The 19,188-nt window shown below is 49.8% G+C and overlaps 1 protein-coding gene, 1 non-coding gene and 1 pseudogene across 2 annotated transcripts; 2 read left to right on the top strand and 1 right to left on the bottom strand.

Annotated features, from left to right (window-relative positions):
- Positions 1-5,137: 5,137 nt before the first annotated feature.
- TRNAK-CUU lies at positions 5,138-5,210 on the bottom strand. Its single transcript has one exon. It is a non-coding gene; the product is annotated as a tRNA-Lys (tRNA).
- Positions 5,211-13,378: 8,168 nt separating this feature from the next.
- Positions 13,379-14,628, top strand: LOC123325703 (annotated as a pseudogene).
- Positions 14,629-15,808: 1,180 nt separating this feature from the next.
- LOC110583961 (small nuclear ribonucleoprotein G) lies at positions 15,809-16,233 on the top strand. The gene has a single exon (XM_021694004.1). It carries the CDS (start codon positions 15,867-15,869, stop codon positions 16,095-16,097), a length of 231 nt encoding a protein of 76 aa, XP_021549679.1. The 5' UTR covers positions 15,809-15,866; the 3' UTR covers positions 16,098-16,233.
- Positions 16,234-19,188: the final 2,955 nt, after the last annotated feature.

Below are 19,188 nucleotides of genomic sequence, written 5' to 3'. Positions count from 1 at the left end.
TGAGCAGGGAGCCCGACGTGGGGCTCGATCCCAGGACCCTGGGATCATGACCTGAGCCGAAGACAGACGCCCTATGATTGAGCCACCCAGGCGCCCCTATATACATAAAATCTTAAAAAAAAAAAAAAAGCTAGCTTCAGTTGATCAAAGAGTCTGATGGAAATTGTTTAGGGGCCCTTGCAGTTTTGGCTAAAACCAGGTTACCTAGTTATGAGTAAAATGTATTTTAAATGTTAAATCGATAATGGTGGGAGGAGTGAAACCATGCTGATGGCAGGAAGACATGAAGTCTGGGCATTTGAGGGCATTTATCCTTGTCTTCCAAAGGCCAGCAGAGGCCCCAGCACACAGAGCAGGTGCTCAAGGAGTGGAGACCGTGGATAAGGTGGCTCAGTGCTGTGGTGTTTCAGAGGGGCTACAGGGCCTCAACTGTTCCCTGTGGGCTTCATGGAGGAGGCAGGGCTACAGCCTGTGGAGACTTTGACTGATGGTCAGGGGACAGACATGGCTTTCCACCTCATTTTGCCATTCCCCGGCTGTGTGACTTTAGGCATGTTACACAACCTCTCTGGGGGTTTCCTCATCTATAAAGTGCAGGTGGTAACTGTGACTTTCATGTAGGGTTGTCGGAGAAAGGCCAGCCACGTGGCAGGAGCTCGGTCAGGAGCTATCAGTAACATGTACGATCACTAATGATTATCACCATGATGTCTGCAGAGCATAGCATTGTCTGGTTCCTACATCCTTCGGCAGACAAGATGTGGAGGCTCGGAGGAGTGCTGGCCTCACCCCTGGATGACCCTGCCTGTCTTATTCTTGTCACCACTCTTCCTGATCTTGAGGAGTTGATTGCTTTTCCGTAGCTTGAACCCTTTTCTCTGCCCCAAATAAAAGACACCCTCTAGGAGAAGCCAAGCCCATCAGGGTGACCCCCCACCCAACAAGTGGGCAACCATGGAGGCCCTTCAGTGCGGTGCCATTTGAAAGTCTGTTTCCCATCTGCCCATATGACATAGTCCTCCTTGTGGATCCAGCTGTGAGCAGGGCTTACCAGGGCCCTTCCCTACAAGGGGCCTACAGTCTGGTTGCACCTTGCTTTTTTTTTTTAAAGATTTTTTATTTATTTGAGAGGGAGAGAGAAAGCATGAGAGAGGGGAGGGGCAGAGGGAGAAGCAGACTCCCCGCTGAGCAGGGAGCCCGATGCGGGACTCGATCCCAGGACTCTGGGATCATGACCTGAGCCGAAGGCAGTCGCTTAACCAACTGAGCCACCCAGGCGCCCGCACCTTGCTTTTTTCACTCCTTCCAGTTAACACAGTTTGGCGACCATCCAGTTCAGCACAGATAGCATTATCTTGGGCTTCCTAGCAGCTCTGCACCCTTTGGATGGAAACAGAAGAACCTGACTCAAGATAACAAGCAGGAAAGGAAGGTAATGGAAGGCTAGCTCGAAGAACTGATATGAAGCCCAAACCCAGGCTTGGCTACAAGTGGGAACCAGGGAGGCTAGAACTAATGGCAGGAGTGGAGTTGGAAAGAGCTGGCTGGGGGGAGCTCTGTGGCCACCCCCAGACACAGGCATGGCCATCAGGGAGGGAGTCCTGTACTCTTCTGCCTCCTTGCTTCACTGTCCACACCTAAAGGCAGGTGCGGGGATGTGACTGGTTGAGCTTGCTTTCCCGTGGGGGTCCTGCAGCTCCCTAGCAGGAGGCTGAATATACCACCAAGGTGCAAGAGGGACCAGGGCTTTTGCCAAGAGAGGAATCTCCCATCATCCCCCAGAGCCAGGCTATAGAAGATGTTTGAAGGTCCTGGTGATACTATTATTTCTTCTTCATCCTCTCCTCTCCCCTCCCCAGATTATCCTCTCTGATCCTGCCCTCTACACACACTGCTGAGCCACGCCTCACCACCTCCAGCTTCTTCCCCTCACCCAAGGACCAATTTCAGCTTTCCCTGGTCTCATACGGACTTGCCCTGTTTAAAGATGTCATCCTCATGGGACTGCCGGTATACCAGAAGTCCTGACCTTAGCAATCCCTTCTTGTTGTGAGGATGCTCTCCAGAAGGCTCCAGAAGGCTCCAGAGAAAGGCACCCATGTCCCCTGTGAGGAGGAGCTGCTCTCAGGCCAGATCATGTGAGGGGCACGTGCAAGGAACCTCACAGTTCCTTGACATCTTATTTAATCTAACTTCATACCTGGATCCCTGGGGGTGTAGGGAAATCCCATCTCAGCCAGATTTGAGGGCTCCCCACCCACCCCTAGGGTCGCACAGGCAGGGAGTAGGGCTTACAAGAGCAGGCCTCTCGTGTCCATGGCCTCATGGTGGCTGCAGACACCCACAGTGACAAGCATCCATAGGCCTTAACTCTACCCAGGCCCTAGGGAAAGGTAAGGGTTGGGGAAAGGTCACAGCCTCTCCAGAGGTCTCCCTCTCTGCCCTCTGGAGCCCTGCCACCTCTTTGTGGTGCTCCCAGGGGACCCTCTGATCACTCATCCCTCCCTAGTCTTGGGGACCCTCCTCTCTCTGCCTCTCCTTCCCCTACCATAGTCCCCTGAAGGAACTGGAAGCAAAATCCAGAGTGTGTTCTCAGGTAGCCTCTGGATTTGAGGCAAAGAAGCACAAAGGCCTCATGACCCTGCTTAGAATAATGGGGGCAGGGGTGGATGGATAAGTATGGGCAGAACAAAGAGAAAATATCTCCAGTAATCACTGTCATTCTGGGATAAAAGAGACTTCCTGCCCATTCTGTGTGTTCATTCATGGGTTTAATCCACAAATATTTATTGAGAGCCTCTAATGTTCCAGGTGCTGGGCTAGACACTGGAGACTCCCCCCCCCCCCCCCCCGCCATAAACCAGAGTGACATGGCCCTGGGATACCTACAGTGAATAGAGAGAGACCGATTATAAACAAGCCAGCAAATAACAAGCTAAATGATCAAATAATAGAGTACCCATGGGTGAGGAGAGCTCACTTAGAGGATGGTGGGAGAAAGGGACTGCGAAGTGGGTGCCTTACCCCTGCACACCTCCCTGACTTGGGCTACATGTTTTTAGTCTGAAATGCCCAGATTAACCCATCATGACTCACCTCAAACATCACCTCTGTTCCCAGGATCTAGCCCTGCCCTTTTCTAGAAGAATGGTTCTAGTCTCTGTGCACATGCGTTGTGTGGTCCTTGCCTGTGGGTCTTCCTCCTACACCAGAAAGCTCTTCAGAACAGGACTGAGGCCCCTGCTTCTTGCAGCCTGTGCACCCAGCCCAGCACATGGCCTGGGGCAGGCCAACAGCATGGAATGAATAATGCAGTGAGAGAATGCAGGGAGCCTGCAGTTAGGGGACCATAGGGCTTCCCACCTGCCTGAGCACTCTGCCCTGGGGATGCGGGTGCCTGCGCCACTGCTCGGGAGACCCTGGTCTTCTGTCTCCTCTCTGGTTACCTAGTCATGGGGATTTCCCATTCTTCTCCCCTCCACTCTCCAGAGGAAGGCTGGAGAGAAGTTAGCAGGTGGACAAGTTGGAGAAAAGCATTTAGGAAAAGGGAACTGCGTAGTACAAAGGCAGAGATGTGTGAAAGATGGAGCTTGAGGTTCTGCTTTATTAGACTCGAAAGCAAGACAAATGGCAGTTGGGGGAGTCAGGCATATTCCTGAGGGTGCTCAACACGGGGAGGGGCAGGTAGAACCCCTCTGCGGGGCGAGAGGGGCTCCTGTGAGTCCCACTTCCTGCTGGCCCCCACTTGTCTCCTGTGCCTGACTTGCCTCAGATGGTAATTAGCAATTTACAGTTCTGTCTGTCTCCTAGAATGAGCCGGAGCCCTTGGGACCAAGAGACCTGGCTTAGATGTCTTTGTGTCCCCATGGCACTCCGCACGATGACTTCAGAAAGGAGATAGTTTATAAAATGTTTGATAAGTGAAAGAACGAGTCCCCTGAAAGGCAGGGATGTTCACTCTGATTTCGCAGAGGAGGTAGCTGAGCCAGGCACTGGAACTACAACCCCCCACCCCTGCCCCACTGTCTTCCTGGAGCTGTCCAGAGGAAGTAAAATGTGGGGCTGAGATGGCCCACTGATGGAGTGCCCACGGGCACCCTGCCCTCAGGGGGGCTGCCCAGGGGAGGGTTGGCTAGGCATGATTCATCTTTCCTGAGGTCCTGGCATATTTTGCCTACCTCCACAGGGCCAAGGGTCATGCTCAGAAGGCCCCCAATCCCAGCGTAAGTAGGCCCTCCCGATCCCCAAGCACCACGCACGGAAGACCACTAGGTGGCACTAAGTGGTCAGTTAGTCCCTTCCTAGAGACAGGGCAGGTCCTTTGTCTCCTCGCTGTGCCTGAGCTGGGCTCCCGGGCACCTCAGGAGCTGGGTTGCCCAGTAGGTGTAGGGAGGAGAGGTTCCTTTGCTGAGAAGCTTGCACTGGGTATGTGAGGAGGACCTCATGGTTTGTGTTCATGAGCCCTCTTGTTCGTTTTTCACAATAACTCTGATAGGACAATGGGACATTATCCCCACCTTAGTGGAGAGAGAACGAATTTCTTGAAAGGTTAGATGACTTGGCCAAAGCCACCCTGCAAGCTGGGTCTGGAACTCAAGTCCCAGCTACAGGGAGGGTCCTGGGGTTTTTGCAAAGTCAGCAGAGGGCCCTGAGGCTCCAAGTGGCTCCGGCACTTCCCATATGACCTTGAACAAGCTGCTGAAATCCTCAGCCCTAGTTTCATCATTAGTGAAGTGGGTCTAAGAGCGACCAACGGAGTTAGGACAAGTAAAGAGCTGGGGTGGAGGCAGGCAGGGGTGACCCCCTCATGGTTAGCTCCTATTGTCTCCATGACATTTACTCTAAGTGGCCACCCTATACTGACCCCGTTGCCCTCCCTGCCTCTAGAGTGGCCCAGAGGATAACAAAGAGAATTAACAGGATCCAGAGTAAACGAAAATTTCTCTTTCAGTCTTCCCTCCTAGAGGACCCAGGCTGTGCCTACCCATTGCGAGGAAGGGGAGAATGAAGGCCCCCCACCTTCCCCCAAGACACATAAGGTCCAGCCCTAGTCGATGAGTACATTTGTCATAACTGGTCCTCTTCTTTCCTCTGTCCCTCTTCTTTTTTATTTTTATTTTTTTTTAAGTAGTTTCCATGCCCAACATGAGGCTTGAACTCATAACCCTGAGATCAAGAGTCCCATGCTCTACCAACTGAGCCAGCCAGGCACCCCCTCCATTCCTCCTCTTAACAGAGCTTTGACAACCCTTTGCGTGGGATCTTCAGACTGAGATTACCGAGGAAGAGACAGGCTTACAGAAGGTGGGCAGCGCACAGTCCCTCAGCTGTAAGTGGCAGAGCTAAGATGGGCATAAGGTCTCACCCTGGTATTCAGAGCCTTTGAAAAAAGAGCAAGCATGGGTGCTTCTCAGCCCCTAGCTTTGTCCCAGAAACCCCACACTCAAGACTCCATTTCTTTTTTTTTCCTCCCCCCCCCCCCCATTTTTTTAAGAGAGAGAGAGCGCGTGTGTGCGCATAAGCAGGGGGAGCAGCAGAGGGAGAGGGAGAAGCAGGCTCCCCGCTGAGCAACGAGCCCAAGGTGGGGCTCCATCCCAGAACCCTGGGATCACGACCTGAGCTGAAGGCAGACACTTAAGCAATTGAGCCACCAGGCATCCCTTCTTTAAGATTCCAAAAGCCTCACCTGCTGAGATAGAACCGGCTGGGAGGGGCCAAGATGGAAGGGGAAGGGCTTGGAAGGAGACCCTGAATAGGGACATGAACTCTGGGCGGTGCCAGACCGGCCCTGCAGGGAGGGGGCTGACTGCTACTCCACCTCCCACTCCTCAGACTCTCACTCCCTTGACTCTGGCTCCTTCCTCGCCAGGAATGGCCCTTAATTTCCTCTCCTGCCAGTATTGGGTTCAGTAAGCAGAGTCCCAGCTCACCTGGAAGGTATGGAGTGAGAAGGGTGTCCAGTTACATGCTGGGGCTGGGAGGGCAGGCAGGGGCAACCTGGGGGCAGGAGCCAAAGGCCTGGGAACTGATGGTGGGAGCAGGTGTGTGTGGGGGGCCCAAGACACCCCCACCCTGTGGGCACCCTCCCATCCCCGCCATAGGGGACCCTGTCTTCTGGGCTCAATGCCTTCCTGAACTCCTTCTCCTAGCTCCTGGGGACTGTTATGGAAAGACCGGCGTCCGGCATCTGGTAGCTAATGCTTCCCTCCTAGAGGACCCAGGCTGTGGGTTCCCTGAGCTGGGTCTCAGTTTCCTTATTCTCAGAATGGGGGTAGGGGGGGAATAAGCCCTGCTGGACCGATGCCCTGCAGCCTGGGATTGTGTCGGTAAACTAGAAGGGCTCTGCACACCCCTGAGGAGGTCCTTCTCTTTCTTTTTTTTCTCTCCACCCAGGGTGGCCTCCTCCCCCCACCCTTCCCCCTGGGCCCTGGCACAGCACTCCATGCCTATTTAAGGCAAATCTCCTGATCTCCTTTTAAATAACATTCGCTTCTTGTTGTGGAGAAGACAAGCAAGGCCTGAGCTTAGGGAAAGGGGAGGGGAGCCCCAGACAACCCATCGGAGAGTAGGGGAAAGGGGATATGGGGGTGAAGCAGGTTTGGGAAGGTCCTTGCCCCACCCCCACTCCCAGCCTCCCATTTGGTCCTCTTACTGAACAGGCCTTCAATTGGCTCAAACCCCTTTAGAGGGGCTGGGGCACTCCCAGAATGCTTCATGCAGCCCCTTACAGGCAGTGAGGGTGGGGAGATGAGGAATAATGCCAGTCCCAGGGCCTGGGATGGGTGCATGCTTGGGTGAAGAAGGAACACAACCAGGGCAACCAGTAAGGGGAGTGGGAGGGTCTGGGGTCTGATCTCCACAGCTTGCCCACTGTGAAGGATGAAACACAAACGTTCTTTGGTTCTAGAATCTGAGGCTCAGAGAGTCCAGGAGACCTTCCTGGGGCCACACAGCTAATGAGTAGAAGGATCTGAAATACAAGCCTGGCCTCGCTCAAATTTAATGCTTTCTCCCCCTTCATGCCAGGTGTCCTTGTGCCTGGGGCTGTATGTGACACCTGACAGTGACTCTTATCAGAAGCAATGTGTCATTGAAAGCCCCCTGCACACACCCTCCCTCTGCCTGCCTAGCTCCCAGGTGGGGGGCCCTGATTCCTTCCCTTCTGCCTCCTTCTTCTTTCCTCTAGGCCCACCACTCCTCTCCTTCCCCTTCTCCTGAGTTCCTGGCCTAGGCCCTCTGGCCTAGCCCAGAACAGCTCACCTTGACTTGGTTCAAACACTGAGAAAATTACAGGCGGAAGGTGGCATGTCCCACACCCCTCCAGAGGAGCCAGGCCGGGTACCCTTCCCACTGCGAGACCCCTACAGGCCCCTTCCCACAGCTCAGTTCTTCCCCCTAAGATCTGAGGCCACCCTCTCCTGCTTCCTTCCCTCCCCTCTGCCTAGTCTCTCCCCCAGGTAGCCATCTCCCCGGCCTCCCATCTCAGGCAGGGCTAATGTCCCTGCAGTCCTCTCATGACTGAGATGCCCTCTCTAGGGTTCAAAACGAGAGGGTCAGGGATCCTTTACAGATCATGTTGCCTCCTCGGGACCAGACACTCACTCCTTAGGCATGTGAGCTCCCGCAGAACCAGCCCCAACCCGTGTCGGTGTCAGGCTGAACTGGGGGCTGGGGCACCAGAACAAGAAGCCCTAGCCTTTCTCTGGATACTTAGGGCATAAAGGGGTGTTAGCAGTCGGCTGGCCTGATGGCCTCAATTCACAGATGAGCTAACTGGGACCCAGGGAATGAGAGGGGAGGCTCTGGGGTCCCACAGTGAGACAGAAGCTAAGTTGGATCATACTGGGACCCTTGATAACCCCAGGTAAGGGCTTGATCCCTGGGGGAGGGTGGTCTATTATAGGAGAAAACGTGGCTCCGTATTTCATGGGGGTGTCCTTGAGCTTCTAGGGTTTTGGTTTTTTTTTTTTTTTTTTAGCGTGGCTCTACTATTTTAAAAACTTTATTTTTATTTTATTTTATTTATTTATTTGACAGAGAGACAGCGAGAGAGGGAACACAAGTGGGGGGGAGTGGGAGAGGGAGAAGCAGGCTTCCCACGGAGCAGGGAGCCCGATGTGGGGCTCGATCCCAGGACCCTGGGATCATGACCTGAGCCGAAGGCAGATGATTAACGACTGAGCCACTCAGGCGCCCCTTAAAAACTTTTTAAAAGTAAACTCTATGCTCAATGTGGGGCTCAAACTCATGACCTCAAGAGTTGTATGCCCTAGTGACTGAGCCAGCCAGGCGCTCCAGTGTGGCTCTATTATTAACCTCTTGTGTGTCCTTAGGTAAGCCCCTTTCCCTCCTTGGGCCGCAGTTTCCTTGTATAAAACAGGTGGCTTGGGTAGATGATCTCTGAGACCCCTTCCCATTCAGACCTCCTGCACCTTCCATCAGCCCAGCCCCATCCCCCCAGGCCTCTATTTCCCAGCTCTTGCCCTGGTCCAGACCTCCCTCATAGCCCATTGAGATTGCTCCAACAGTCTCTGCACTGTCTCCGGCCTCCACTCTTCCCCTCCACCCCACACACTGCCCAGGTAACGTCCTGAGGCTTTAGGAACCTCCTGTGGTCCCCCATGGCCTCCCTTAGAATGACCCACCTCATCATCTGGCATTCAGCACATCCTGCCTGCAGTCTTGGACCCTGTGCTCGGTTTCGTCATTTGCCAAGTGGCACTAATAACCCCTCACTAGTAGGGCCGTGGTGTAGACATGCTGGGATACATGTGAAGAGCCTGGGAAAGGCTGGATGGCCTGACCAGCACTCCTGGCTTCTCTGTGCTAGAAAGGCTGCCCATCCCACCACCACTCTCCTTCATCCAAATTGGCAAGGTCTTCGAAGCTGGTTCCAGTTTCACCCCCTCTTAGAGAGGCCAGCCTCCCAGTGGCCCCATCAGAGGTGACCTCGCCCGTGTGGAGCTCCTGCAGGGCTGGACTCTACTGGCCTGTCTCCACCTGCAGCTCCCGCCATCCCAGGGGGAAGGTATAACTGGGGGCCTCTAGAGAGCAGGCTGGCAGGACACTTGCTGAGACAATAGCTGGGTCTGTGGGCTCCTGCCCACACCTGATTTCATCCCCCAGGGCAGTGTTTTTGACAGGGGATTATCTTTGACCCTCAGAGATATCCTTACTGCCAGCTCTAAATTAAAGACTACTAGCTAGAGGCGCCTGGGTGGCTCAGTCATTAAGCGTCTGCCTTCGGCTCGGGTCATGATCCAGGGTCCTGGGATTGAGCCCTGCATTGGGCTCCCTGCTCAGTGGGGAGCCTGCTTCTCCCTCTCCCACTCCCCCTGCTTGTGTTCCCTCTCTCGCTGTGTCTCTGTCAAATAAATAAATAAAATCTTTAAAAATAAATAAATAAAAATTAAAAAAATAGACTCCTAGCTAGGCCTCACAGCAGGCTTTCAGCTGGAGGTTTTAGACCATGTCTTGCCCTCTTCTGGTGACTGACCAAGTGGATTCTCAGAAACCTTCCCAAAGACCCAGGAAGGAATAGCCAGCAGGAAATATAAGTTATTAGAAGAGACATCTAAGGGAAGAGAAATCAGAACGTAGACACTTGGAGACTTCCCATTCTGGGGTCTAAACACTCTCAGCCACTTACTAATTATAGGGCCTTGGGGAGATTACTTAATGTCTCTGAGCCTCAGCTTCCTCATCAGTAAAATGGGGACAATAATATCTCATCCTATGACAAAAGAATTAAGTGATCCATGCAGAATGCTTAGCTCATGGCCTGGTACCTCATAAATGCTCAAAAAATGGTAACTATAATCCTTGTTGAAGACAGATGGGGGGCACCTGGGTGGCTCAGTCAGTTAATCATCTGCCTTCGGCTCAGGTCATGATCCCAGGGTCCCAGGATGGAGCCAGTTGGGCTCCTTGCTCATCGAGGAGTCTGCTTCTCCCTCTCCCTCCGCTCTTCCCCTCAGCTCACATGCTTGTGTGTGGGCTCTCTCTCAAATAATAAAAAAAAATCTTAAAAAAAACCCAAAACAGGGCGCCTGGGTGGCTCAGTTGGTTAAGCGACTGCCTTCGGCTCAGGTCACGATCCTGAAGTGCCGGGATCGAGTCCTGCATCGGGCTCCCTGCTCAGCGGGGAGTCTGCTTCTCCCTCTGACCCTCCCCCCTCTCATGTGCTTGCTCTCTCTCATTCTCTCTCTCTCAAATAAATAAATAAAATCTTTAAAAAAAAAAAACCACCAAAACATATGGGGGTGTCTGGGTGGCTCAGTGAGTTGAATGTCCAACTCCTCGAGGTCCTGAGATTGAGCCCCACTTCAGGCTCCACGCTCAGTGCAGAGTCTGCTTGTCCCTCTCCCTCCCCCTGCTTGCTCTCGCTCTCTCACAAATAGATAAAATCTTCAAACAAACAAACAAACAAACAAACCCAGATGGATCAATGCCCCCAGCTGAGGCAGGAAGCGCTGTTGGGAAGCAGGAAGGCGCTGAGGCACAGGCTGCTCAGCCAGAGGTAGGCAGGTGGTTAGTAGCTAGAATAAAAACACAAAGTCTCTCAGGGCGCCTGGGTGGCTCAGTCGTTAAGCGTCTGCCTTCGGCTTGGGTCATGATCCCAGGGTCCTGGGATCGAGCCCCACATCAGGCTCCCTGCTCAGTGGGAAGCCTGCTTCTTCCTCTCCCCCTGCTTGTGTTCCCTCTTTCGCTGTGTCTCTCTCTGTCAAATAAATAAATAAAAATCTTTAAAAAAAAAAAAAAACACAAAGTCCAAACCTGGTGCTAAACAGTCTACACACACTATTTCATTTAAACCTCAGGCTCTCCTTTTGTCAAAAGTAGGGCTTCGGAACAGAAGTTTCCTGAGGCCTTGCCAGTTCAGTGAGCACTTGACTTCGGTTTACAGAGGTTTTCAGTGTACAGAGTACTTTTGACTTTATAGGGCCAACTCTGTGAGTGTTCTGATAGTTGTCAGTGGTCACACAACCAGATCTGGGACTCGAACCAGGGAGGACGGCTCCATCTTTCTGCAGGGCCCAGTGGCACACAGCTCTGAGAGGCGTGGGTGAGACCTGAAGCCCCACCAAGGGCCTAGGGAGGAGCATGGCCCTTGAAGGCAGCCACGTCATGGAAGCTTGGCTCTGGCTCCTGCCCAGCGTCCGGTTCTGTCGGGCTGTGCCGGGGCCCAGAGGCCTGGGTCTGGAACTCATCAGCCCCACCTGTCAGCCCTCCCCTGGCCGGCACCCGGGGGCCTTCAGTTATCACTAAGGAGAGTGTGGCCTCAGTCCAGGGGCCCTGCATCCCTTCCCTGCTGGGGACCTCAGGCAGGGAGCTGTGCTCCCATAGCCAAGCAACCCGGTTTGACCGAGCTCTGTTATATGACAGGTACCATGAAATATACAAAGACCTTAGTCATTCAATAAATATTCCTTGAACACCTATAGTGTGCCTGGCCCTGAGCTGGCTCCAGCGAATCTGACAGAAATACCTGCCTCCACTCTAGTAAAAGAACTTGTAAAGGAAAGCAGAAGTGTGATGGGAAATAAAAAAGAGAGCGATTCACTTTACACAGAGTAGTCAGATTAGGCCTCTGAGCTGAGAGAGGGAAGGACAGCTAAACAGAGCAGTCCAGACAGAGGAAAGGGCCCACACCAAGGCCCTGAGAGAGGAAAATCTGGAGTGTCTGGAGAGCCACAGACCACTGCGAGGGAGGCCTCAGCAAGCTCTCCCCCCGTAAGTGCCCACTGGACAAATGAACAAACCATCACGAGAATTTCTGCTTCCAGCTGAGATGGAGTAACCAAGACTGGATTTATGTCCCCACCTAAGATGACTAAAATACCCCCAAAAATATATGAAACAATGGTTCTCAAGACACTGGACACTAGACAATGAAAAGCAGTGACTCCTGAGAGTCAGGAAACCAATGAGGAGAGCCCTACGGATGCCCCACTTTACTTCCTGAAGAACGTTTCCAGACCAGAGCATAGGGAGAGGAGAGCAGGTGGGGTCTGGCATTCTCCCTGCACTGACAAGATGAAGTCAGGAGTCTGGGGACACAAAGCGGAGAACCAAAAAAGAACGAGTTGCACCCAGAGAGAATTCTGGAGCACTACAGACTGTAGGTCTTCAGTCATTCAGCTTGGTGCCTGCATGTGAAGATACTACTAGAAAGCACGGTTAGGGGGCGCGTGGGTGGCTCAGTCGTTAAGCGTCTGCCTTCGGCTCAGGTCATGATCCCAGGGTCCTGGGATCAAGACCCACATCGGGCTCCCTGCTCAGAGGGAAGCCTGCTTCTCCCTCTCCCACTCCCCCTGCTTGTGTTCCCTCTCTTGCTGTGTCTCTCTCTGTCAAATAAATAAATAAAATCTTAAAAAAAAAAAAAAAAAAGCACCGTTAGAATCAACCAATACGATTAGAGAGAATAATCCTTGGAGCTCACACAAGGCTGAGAATAGTGCTGGCTCCCACAAACCAGAGTGGAAACCTCACAATTAATGGGGCATTGAGTGGAGCACTCACCAGACCTTTTGACTCAGAAGTGGGTGAAAACAAAACACTGCTCTGGCCCCATCTAACAAAAGCAAGATTTGAAAAAGGACCAAACTGTTTCCAAGTGCTTTTGCATCCCAGAACAAAACTCAAGAATACTGATAAGAATACAAAAATGTCCAGCATCTAACAAAATAAAATTCACAATGTCTGGCAACTGATAAAAATTTGCATGTATACAAAGAAACGGGAAAGTATGACCCATAATGAAAAGAAAATACTGATCAGTTGAAACCTACCCAGAAGTTACCCAGATGATAGAATTAGGAGACAGACATTAAAACAGTTATTATAACTATGTTCCATATGTGCAAGAAGATAAAGCAAAGGCTGACCATGTTAAGTAGAGAAATAGAAGATATTTTTTAATAGACCCAAATTGGATTTCTAAAGCTGAAAACTATAATGTCTGATATAAAAAATACACTAGATGGATTAATGGAACATTAGATGTGGCAGAAGACTAGTGAACTTGAATACATAGTAACAGAAACTATCCCAAATGAAATACACAAAGAAAAAAGGCTTCAAATTAATAATAACATGGCATTGGGAGTCATGTGACCTAATATATTTGTGTAACTAGAGTCCCCCAAAGAGGGAAGAGGACAAGAAAAAGAAATACTTGAAGGAAAAGGAAAAAAAGTAACTGAAAAACTTCTAAATTTGATGAAAATTTTGATTGAAAAATTTGATAAATCCATAGATCTCAGATACTTAGTGAACCCCAACCACAATCACATAAAAAAACTATACCAAGCTCTCCTCCCAGCTCAACAGACAGCTACATCTTCTTGTGCAGGGCCAGCTGGGTCCCTGGGACACAATGGTAAAGATTGTGGTAAATGGATTTGGCCATATTGGATACCTGGTCATCAGGGCTACTTTTTTTTTTTTTTTGGTCAGAGAAAGAGAGAACACAAGCAGAGGGAGCCAAAGGCAGAGGGAGAGGCAGGCTCCCCACTGAGCAAGGAGCCCAATGTGGGACTCGATCCCAGGACCCTGGGATCATGCATGACCTGAGCCGAAGGCAGACGCTTAACCGACTGAGCCACCCAGGCATTCCTTAAGGTTTTATTTTTAAGTAATCTCTACACTCAATGTGGGGTTCGAATTTACAACCCTGAGATTAAGAGTTGCATGCTCTACCAACTGTGCCAGCCAGGGCCCTAAGGGCAGTAATGTTACCATCAATGACCCCTTCATTGATCTCAACTATGTGGTCTACATGCTCCAGTAAGATTACACACGTGGCAAGTTCAATGGCACAGTCAAAGCTAAGAATGGGCATCAAGGGAAGGCCCATTTCCATGTTCCAGGAGTGAGATCCCACCAATATCAAATGGGGTGATGCTGGTGCTGAGTATGTAGAGTCCACTAGTGTCTTTACTACCTTGGAGAAGGCTAGGGCTCACTTGAAGGTAGAATCCAAAGGGTCACCATCTCTGCCCCTTCTGTTGATGCCCTCATGTTTGTGATGGGCATGAACCATGGGAACTATGACAACTCCCTCAAGACCCTCAAATGCTTCCTGCACCACCAGCTGCTTGGCCCATCCTGGCCAATGTCATCCATGACAACCTTAGTATCAGGGAGGGACTCATGACCACAATCCATGCCATCACTGCCACCCAGAAGACTGTGGATGACCTCGCTGTGGCATGATGGCCATGGGCTGCCCAGAACATCATCCCTGCTTCTACTGGCACTGCCAAAGCTGAGGGCAAGGTAATTCCTGAGCTATATGGGAAGCTCACAAACATGGTCTTCCACGTCTCCACTCTCAATGTGTCAGCAGGATATGACCTGCCGCCTGGAGAAAGCTGCCATATCTGATGACATCAAGAAGGTGGTGAAACAGGCATTGGAGGGCCCCCTCAAGGGCATCCTGGGCTGCACTGAGGACCAGGTTTGTCCTGCAACTTTAACAGGGATACCCTCTCTTCCACCTTGGATGCTGGGGCTTGTGTTGCCCTCAGTGATCACTTTGCCAAGCTCATTTCCTGGTACAACAGTGAATTTCACTATAGCAATAGGGTGGTAGACCTTAGGGCCCACATGGCCTCCAAGGAGTAAGAGTCTCCTAGACCAACAGCCCCAGCAAGAACACAAGAGAGAGACCCTCAGCTGCTTGAGAGGGTTTACCCCAACTCAACTTCCCAATACACTGAGATTCTATACAGTTTCCATCCCAGAATCCCTGAAGAGGGGGAGGGGCTTAGGGAACCTTCCATATCATGTACACCAATAAAATACAGTGGACCCAGCCCCCTCCCCTCCATAAAACCTATACCAAGGTATATCATAAGTTGTTTTTAAAATGTGATAAAGGGAAAGATTTAGAAGTAGCTAGAGTGGGGCACCTGGGTGGCTCAGTCGATTAAGTATCTGACTCTTGACCTCAGCTCAGGTCTTGATCTCAGGATCATGAGTTCAAGCCCTGTGTTGGGCTCCATGCTGGGCATGGAGCTTACTTAAAAATAAAAAATAAATAAATAAATAAAAGCAGCCAGACATATTACATACAAACAAAAATAATGCTAACAGGTTTTTTTGTCAGAAAGCATGCAAGGAAGAGGACAGTGGAGCCACATCTTTAAAATACAGAAAGAGAGGTGCCTGGCTGGATCAGTCGTGAGTTCAAACCCCATTTTGGGTGTAGAGATTACTTAAATAAATGAATAAATAAACAAACTGAGGGTTGCTGGAGTGGGGGGTGGGGTGGGAGGGATGGGGTGACTGGGTGATAGACACTGGGGAGGGTATGTGCTCTGGTAAGCGCTGTGAATTGTGCAAGACTGTTGAATCTCAGATCTGTACCTCTGAAACAAATAATGCAATATATGTTAAGAAAAAAAAAAAAGAAGAAGAAGAAGGTAGCAGGAGGGGAAGAATGAAGCGGGGGAAATCGGAGGGGTAGACGAACCATGAGAGACGATGGACTCTGAAAAACAAACAGGGTTCTAGAGGGGAGGGGGGTGGGAGGATGGGTTAGCCTGGTGATGGGTATTGAGGAGGGCACGTTCTGCATGGAGCACTGGGTGTTATGCACAAACAATGAATCATGGAACACTTCATCTAAAACTAATGATGTAATGTATGGGGATTAACATAAGAATAAAAATTAAAAAAAAAATAAATGAATAAATAAAACTTAAAAAAATAAAAATAAAATACAGAAAGAAAAAAAATACAACATCAACCTAAAATGTTTACCTAGGTTAAAAAAAAAAAATCATGGGGCCTACCAGGGGAGCGTGAGGGACGCCACGAATTCCGTTTGGAGGCATCTTTGAACTCGCGGAGTGGACACCATGAGCAAAGCTCACCCTCCCGAGTTGAAAAAATTTATGGACAAGAAATTGTCATTGAAATTAAATGGTGGCAGGCATGTCCAAGGAATATTGCGGGGGTTCGATCCGTTTATGAATCTTGTGATAGATGAATGTGTGGAGATGGCAACTAGTGGGCAACAGAATAATATTGGAATGGTGGTAATACGAGGAAATAGTATCATCATGTTAGAAGCCTTGGAGCGAGTATAAACAATGGGTGTGTTCATCAGAAGAAATCAACTGCTTCCACATGTCCCCTCCATAGTACCTGTTTTACTACAATATAAAAATCAGGTCGTGTGCATTTTCATACTGAACTTTTTTGTTAAATAAACTTTTATAATAGTCAAAAAAAAAATCTTTACGTAGGTAAAAAATGTTTACCTAGGTAAAAAAAAAAGATCTTTCAAAAATAAAAATGAAAGTGAGACCACATGGGATGAAATTAGAAATTAATGACAAAAGGAAATTTGGAAAATTCACAGACATGTGGAAATTAAGCAACAACTCTGAAATAAGCCATGGTCCAAAAAAGAAATCACAAGGGAAGTAGAAAATACTTTGAAATAAATTAAAATCCTGTACCAAAGCTTATGGGATGCAGCTAAAGCAGTGCTTAGATGGCAATATATAGCTGTCCAATTTAGTAAGTTTTGCCATAGGCATACATTTGTGAAACCATCATCACATTCAAGATAATGAACATATCCATCCCCCACAAAAGTTTCCTCCTGCCCCCCCTTAATCCCTCCAGCTCCCCGCTGACTCTCAGCCCAGGCAGCCACTTTCAGTTACTATAGACTAGTTCGCATTTATAGAATTTTATATAAATGGAGCCATATTCTTTAAATATTTTGTAGAATTCATCACTGAAACTATCTGAGGCTATGGGTAATTTCTTAAATTAATGCTTCAATCTCAGGGCACCTGGATGGCTCAGTCGGTAGAGCATGCAACTCTTTGTCTCAGGGTTGTAAGTTCAAGCCTCACATTGGGTATAGAGATTACTTAAAAATACTCGGAGATGCTGAATTGACTCCCTGTCAATCACAGATCCAAATGTAAATTCTCAGGGAAAGACCCTATTGGCCCACTTGGGTTAAGGACTCCACGGTGCCTCAAGGTATGTGTTCAGGGGGCAGAGCCACACAGGATGAACCTGACTGGTCTTACTTCCTGCAGAGGGAGAACAGGACAAGTGTTAGGAAAGTGCTTGGTGGACAGACCACAAGAGGAGTGCCAAGAGAAACGACCAACACATTAACTGGAACTCAGGAGACCTGGCATGTTCTGTACTCAGAATTGTGCCTCTTGATGGGGGCAGCATCTATTTTTGTAATGTTCAGGTGAGCAGCAGTGGGAAATCAGTGGAGGAAGAAATCTCTTCCAACTGGGCAGTCCAAGGAAGGCTTCACGGAAGAGGTGCCAATGATACCAGCTCTGTAAAAAAAGGTACGCTCAGCATTTGTGTGACCTTTAAAGTTTAATAGTGCTTTCATAGCCTCTCTTTACAATGTAGACCTACCTTCTCAACCTCTCCCCTGGGATTAGCATTATTCTATATCCCATTGCACAGATGGGGAAATGGCCAATGAGAGACATTGACTGACTTGCCCACGTTCACAGAGCTTGACAGAGCAAGATGTGACCTCTAGTGTTTTGACGCCAGAGCCCTGGCTTGCTCCCTCTCCAAGGGTGACTTCAAACGGAGTGTGGGGAGAGGGGCTTGGTTGGTGAGTGCTTAGCAGGGACTGAGAAGGGAAAAGAGCTCAGGTAGCATCTCTGAGCTCCTCTGCAGAAGATGCCCTGCCCCCTGCTCTGGCTCCAGATACCCAGAGACCACCTTTGAGCTGTGCTGCAGACTCAGACCAGTTTCCGCCCCACCCTTCTGACCCCTTATCCTGCAGCTCCAACACCTTGGGAGATCTTAGACTCAAAATGTGAACTCATTAGAGTCCTGCAGAGAGCCAAAGAAACCTCAGGACCCACCCCAGCCACCTGAGGATAATCAACACTAACAATCAAAAGCCTCGGCCACATACACATACAGTACTGATTTCATTTTCATAAACGTTTCAGGGTAGGTACCGCTCCTATCCCCATTTCACTTAAATGACAGTTTATTCATTGTCCCAGATCACATAGCTGATAAGTGGTGGATCCAAGTGTGTCTGATGACAATGAACTAAAATCATCCTGCTAAATTGTTCCCTCTTCTCAGTTTGCCTATTTCTATCGGCGGCACCAGGCCTGACACCCTGCCATTTCTCCTGGTTTCGGTGTCTCAGGACAGCCCGCAACTCTGAAAGAGCTGGGGGCTAAGGACGGGTGGCAGACAGGCCATCTGCACTGACATGGGGGTGGGCAACATGGACGTACATGCTTTGTCCGCCAACCATGGATTTAATGTCACTCCTTTTTTTTTTTTTTAAGATTTTATTTTTAAGTAATCTCTACACCCAACGTGGGGCTCGAACTCACAACCCCAAGGTCAAGAGTCACACACTCTACCAACTGAGCCAGCCAGGCACCCCTGTTGCTTCTACTTTTAACCCCAACTTCGTAAGAGTTAAATTTAATTGCCAGATTGTATGTCCTGGAGTTTAAGAGCAAGGAGGGTTCTAGTCCTGCCCTGGCTTCCCCACTTTCCTGCTGTGTGATCTTGGGGCAGCTTCTAAACTTCTCTGAGCCACAGTGGCCTCATCTGGAACAGGGATAACAACCCCAATCTCTTGGGTTAGAATGTTGAGGGGAGATGGGTTTCACTAGAGATGGACAAGGCTCAGGTTGCTTTAAGCAGCGTGACACTTAGTCCATCCATCCCTCTAACTGAAGCTACGGTACTTCAAAACATTTAAAAAATATACTCAACTTTGTCAGATGGTTAAATCTTTTTAAGTAATCTCTATACCCAATTTTGGGCTCCCAGTCACGATCCCAAGGTCAAGAGTCAAATGCTCCACCAACTGAGCTAGTCAGGTGCTCTGATGGTTAAATCTTTTTGATGCCTGCTTAGGTTTATTTATTTTGCCTGAAATGTTCTTCCAGTTTAAGTCCACACGTGAGCCTCCATGAGCCCCCAGACCCAACAGCCTGTAGAAACAGCTAAACCGGTGTCTCATTGCCCGCTGTGAGCCTTTCACATGCTAACATGCATTGTGGGCCTCCCAGAAGTGTTAACGGTGGAAAGGGAGCAATGGAACCTCCCAAATTTGCTTCCTGCAGCACCTACCAATATCTCTCCTGAGAAGGCAGCTACTGCCTACCATTCACATTGGGTAGGCTTTTCCTTAATCTGTTC

The sequence above is a fragment of the Neomonachus schauinslandi genome, chromosome 9 (genome assembly GCF_002201575.2).
Source record: "Neomonachus schauinslandi chromosome 9, ASM220157v2, whole genome shotgun sequence".
Lineage (NCBI taxonomy): Eukaryota > Metazoa > Chordata > Mammalia > Carnivora > Phocidae > Neomonachus > Neomonachus schauinslandi.
Note: the sequence above shows the minus strand (reverse complement) of the source record. Positions and strands in the feature narration are given on the sequence as shown.

Bases quoted from the DNA above. Each gene is read 5' to 3' on its own strand.
- LOC110583961 (XM_021694004.1), top strand. From the start codon at position 15,867: ATGAGCAAAGCTCACCCTCCCGAGTTGAAAAAATTTATGGACAAGAAA.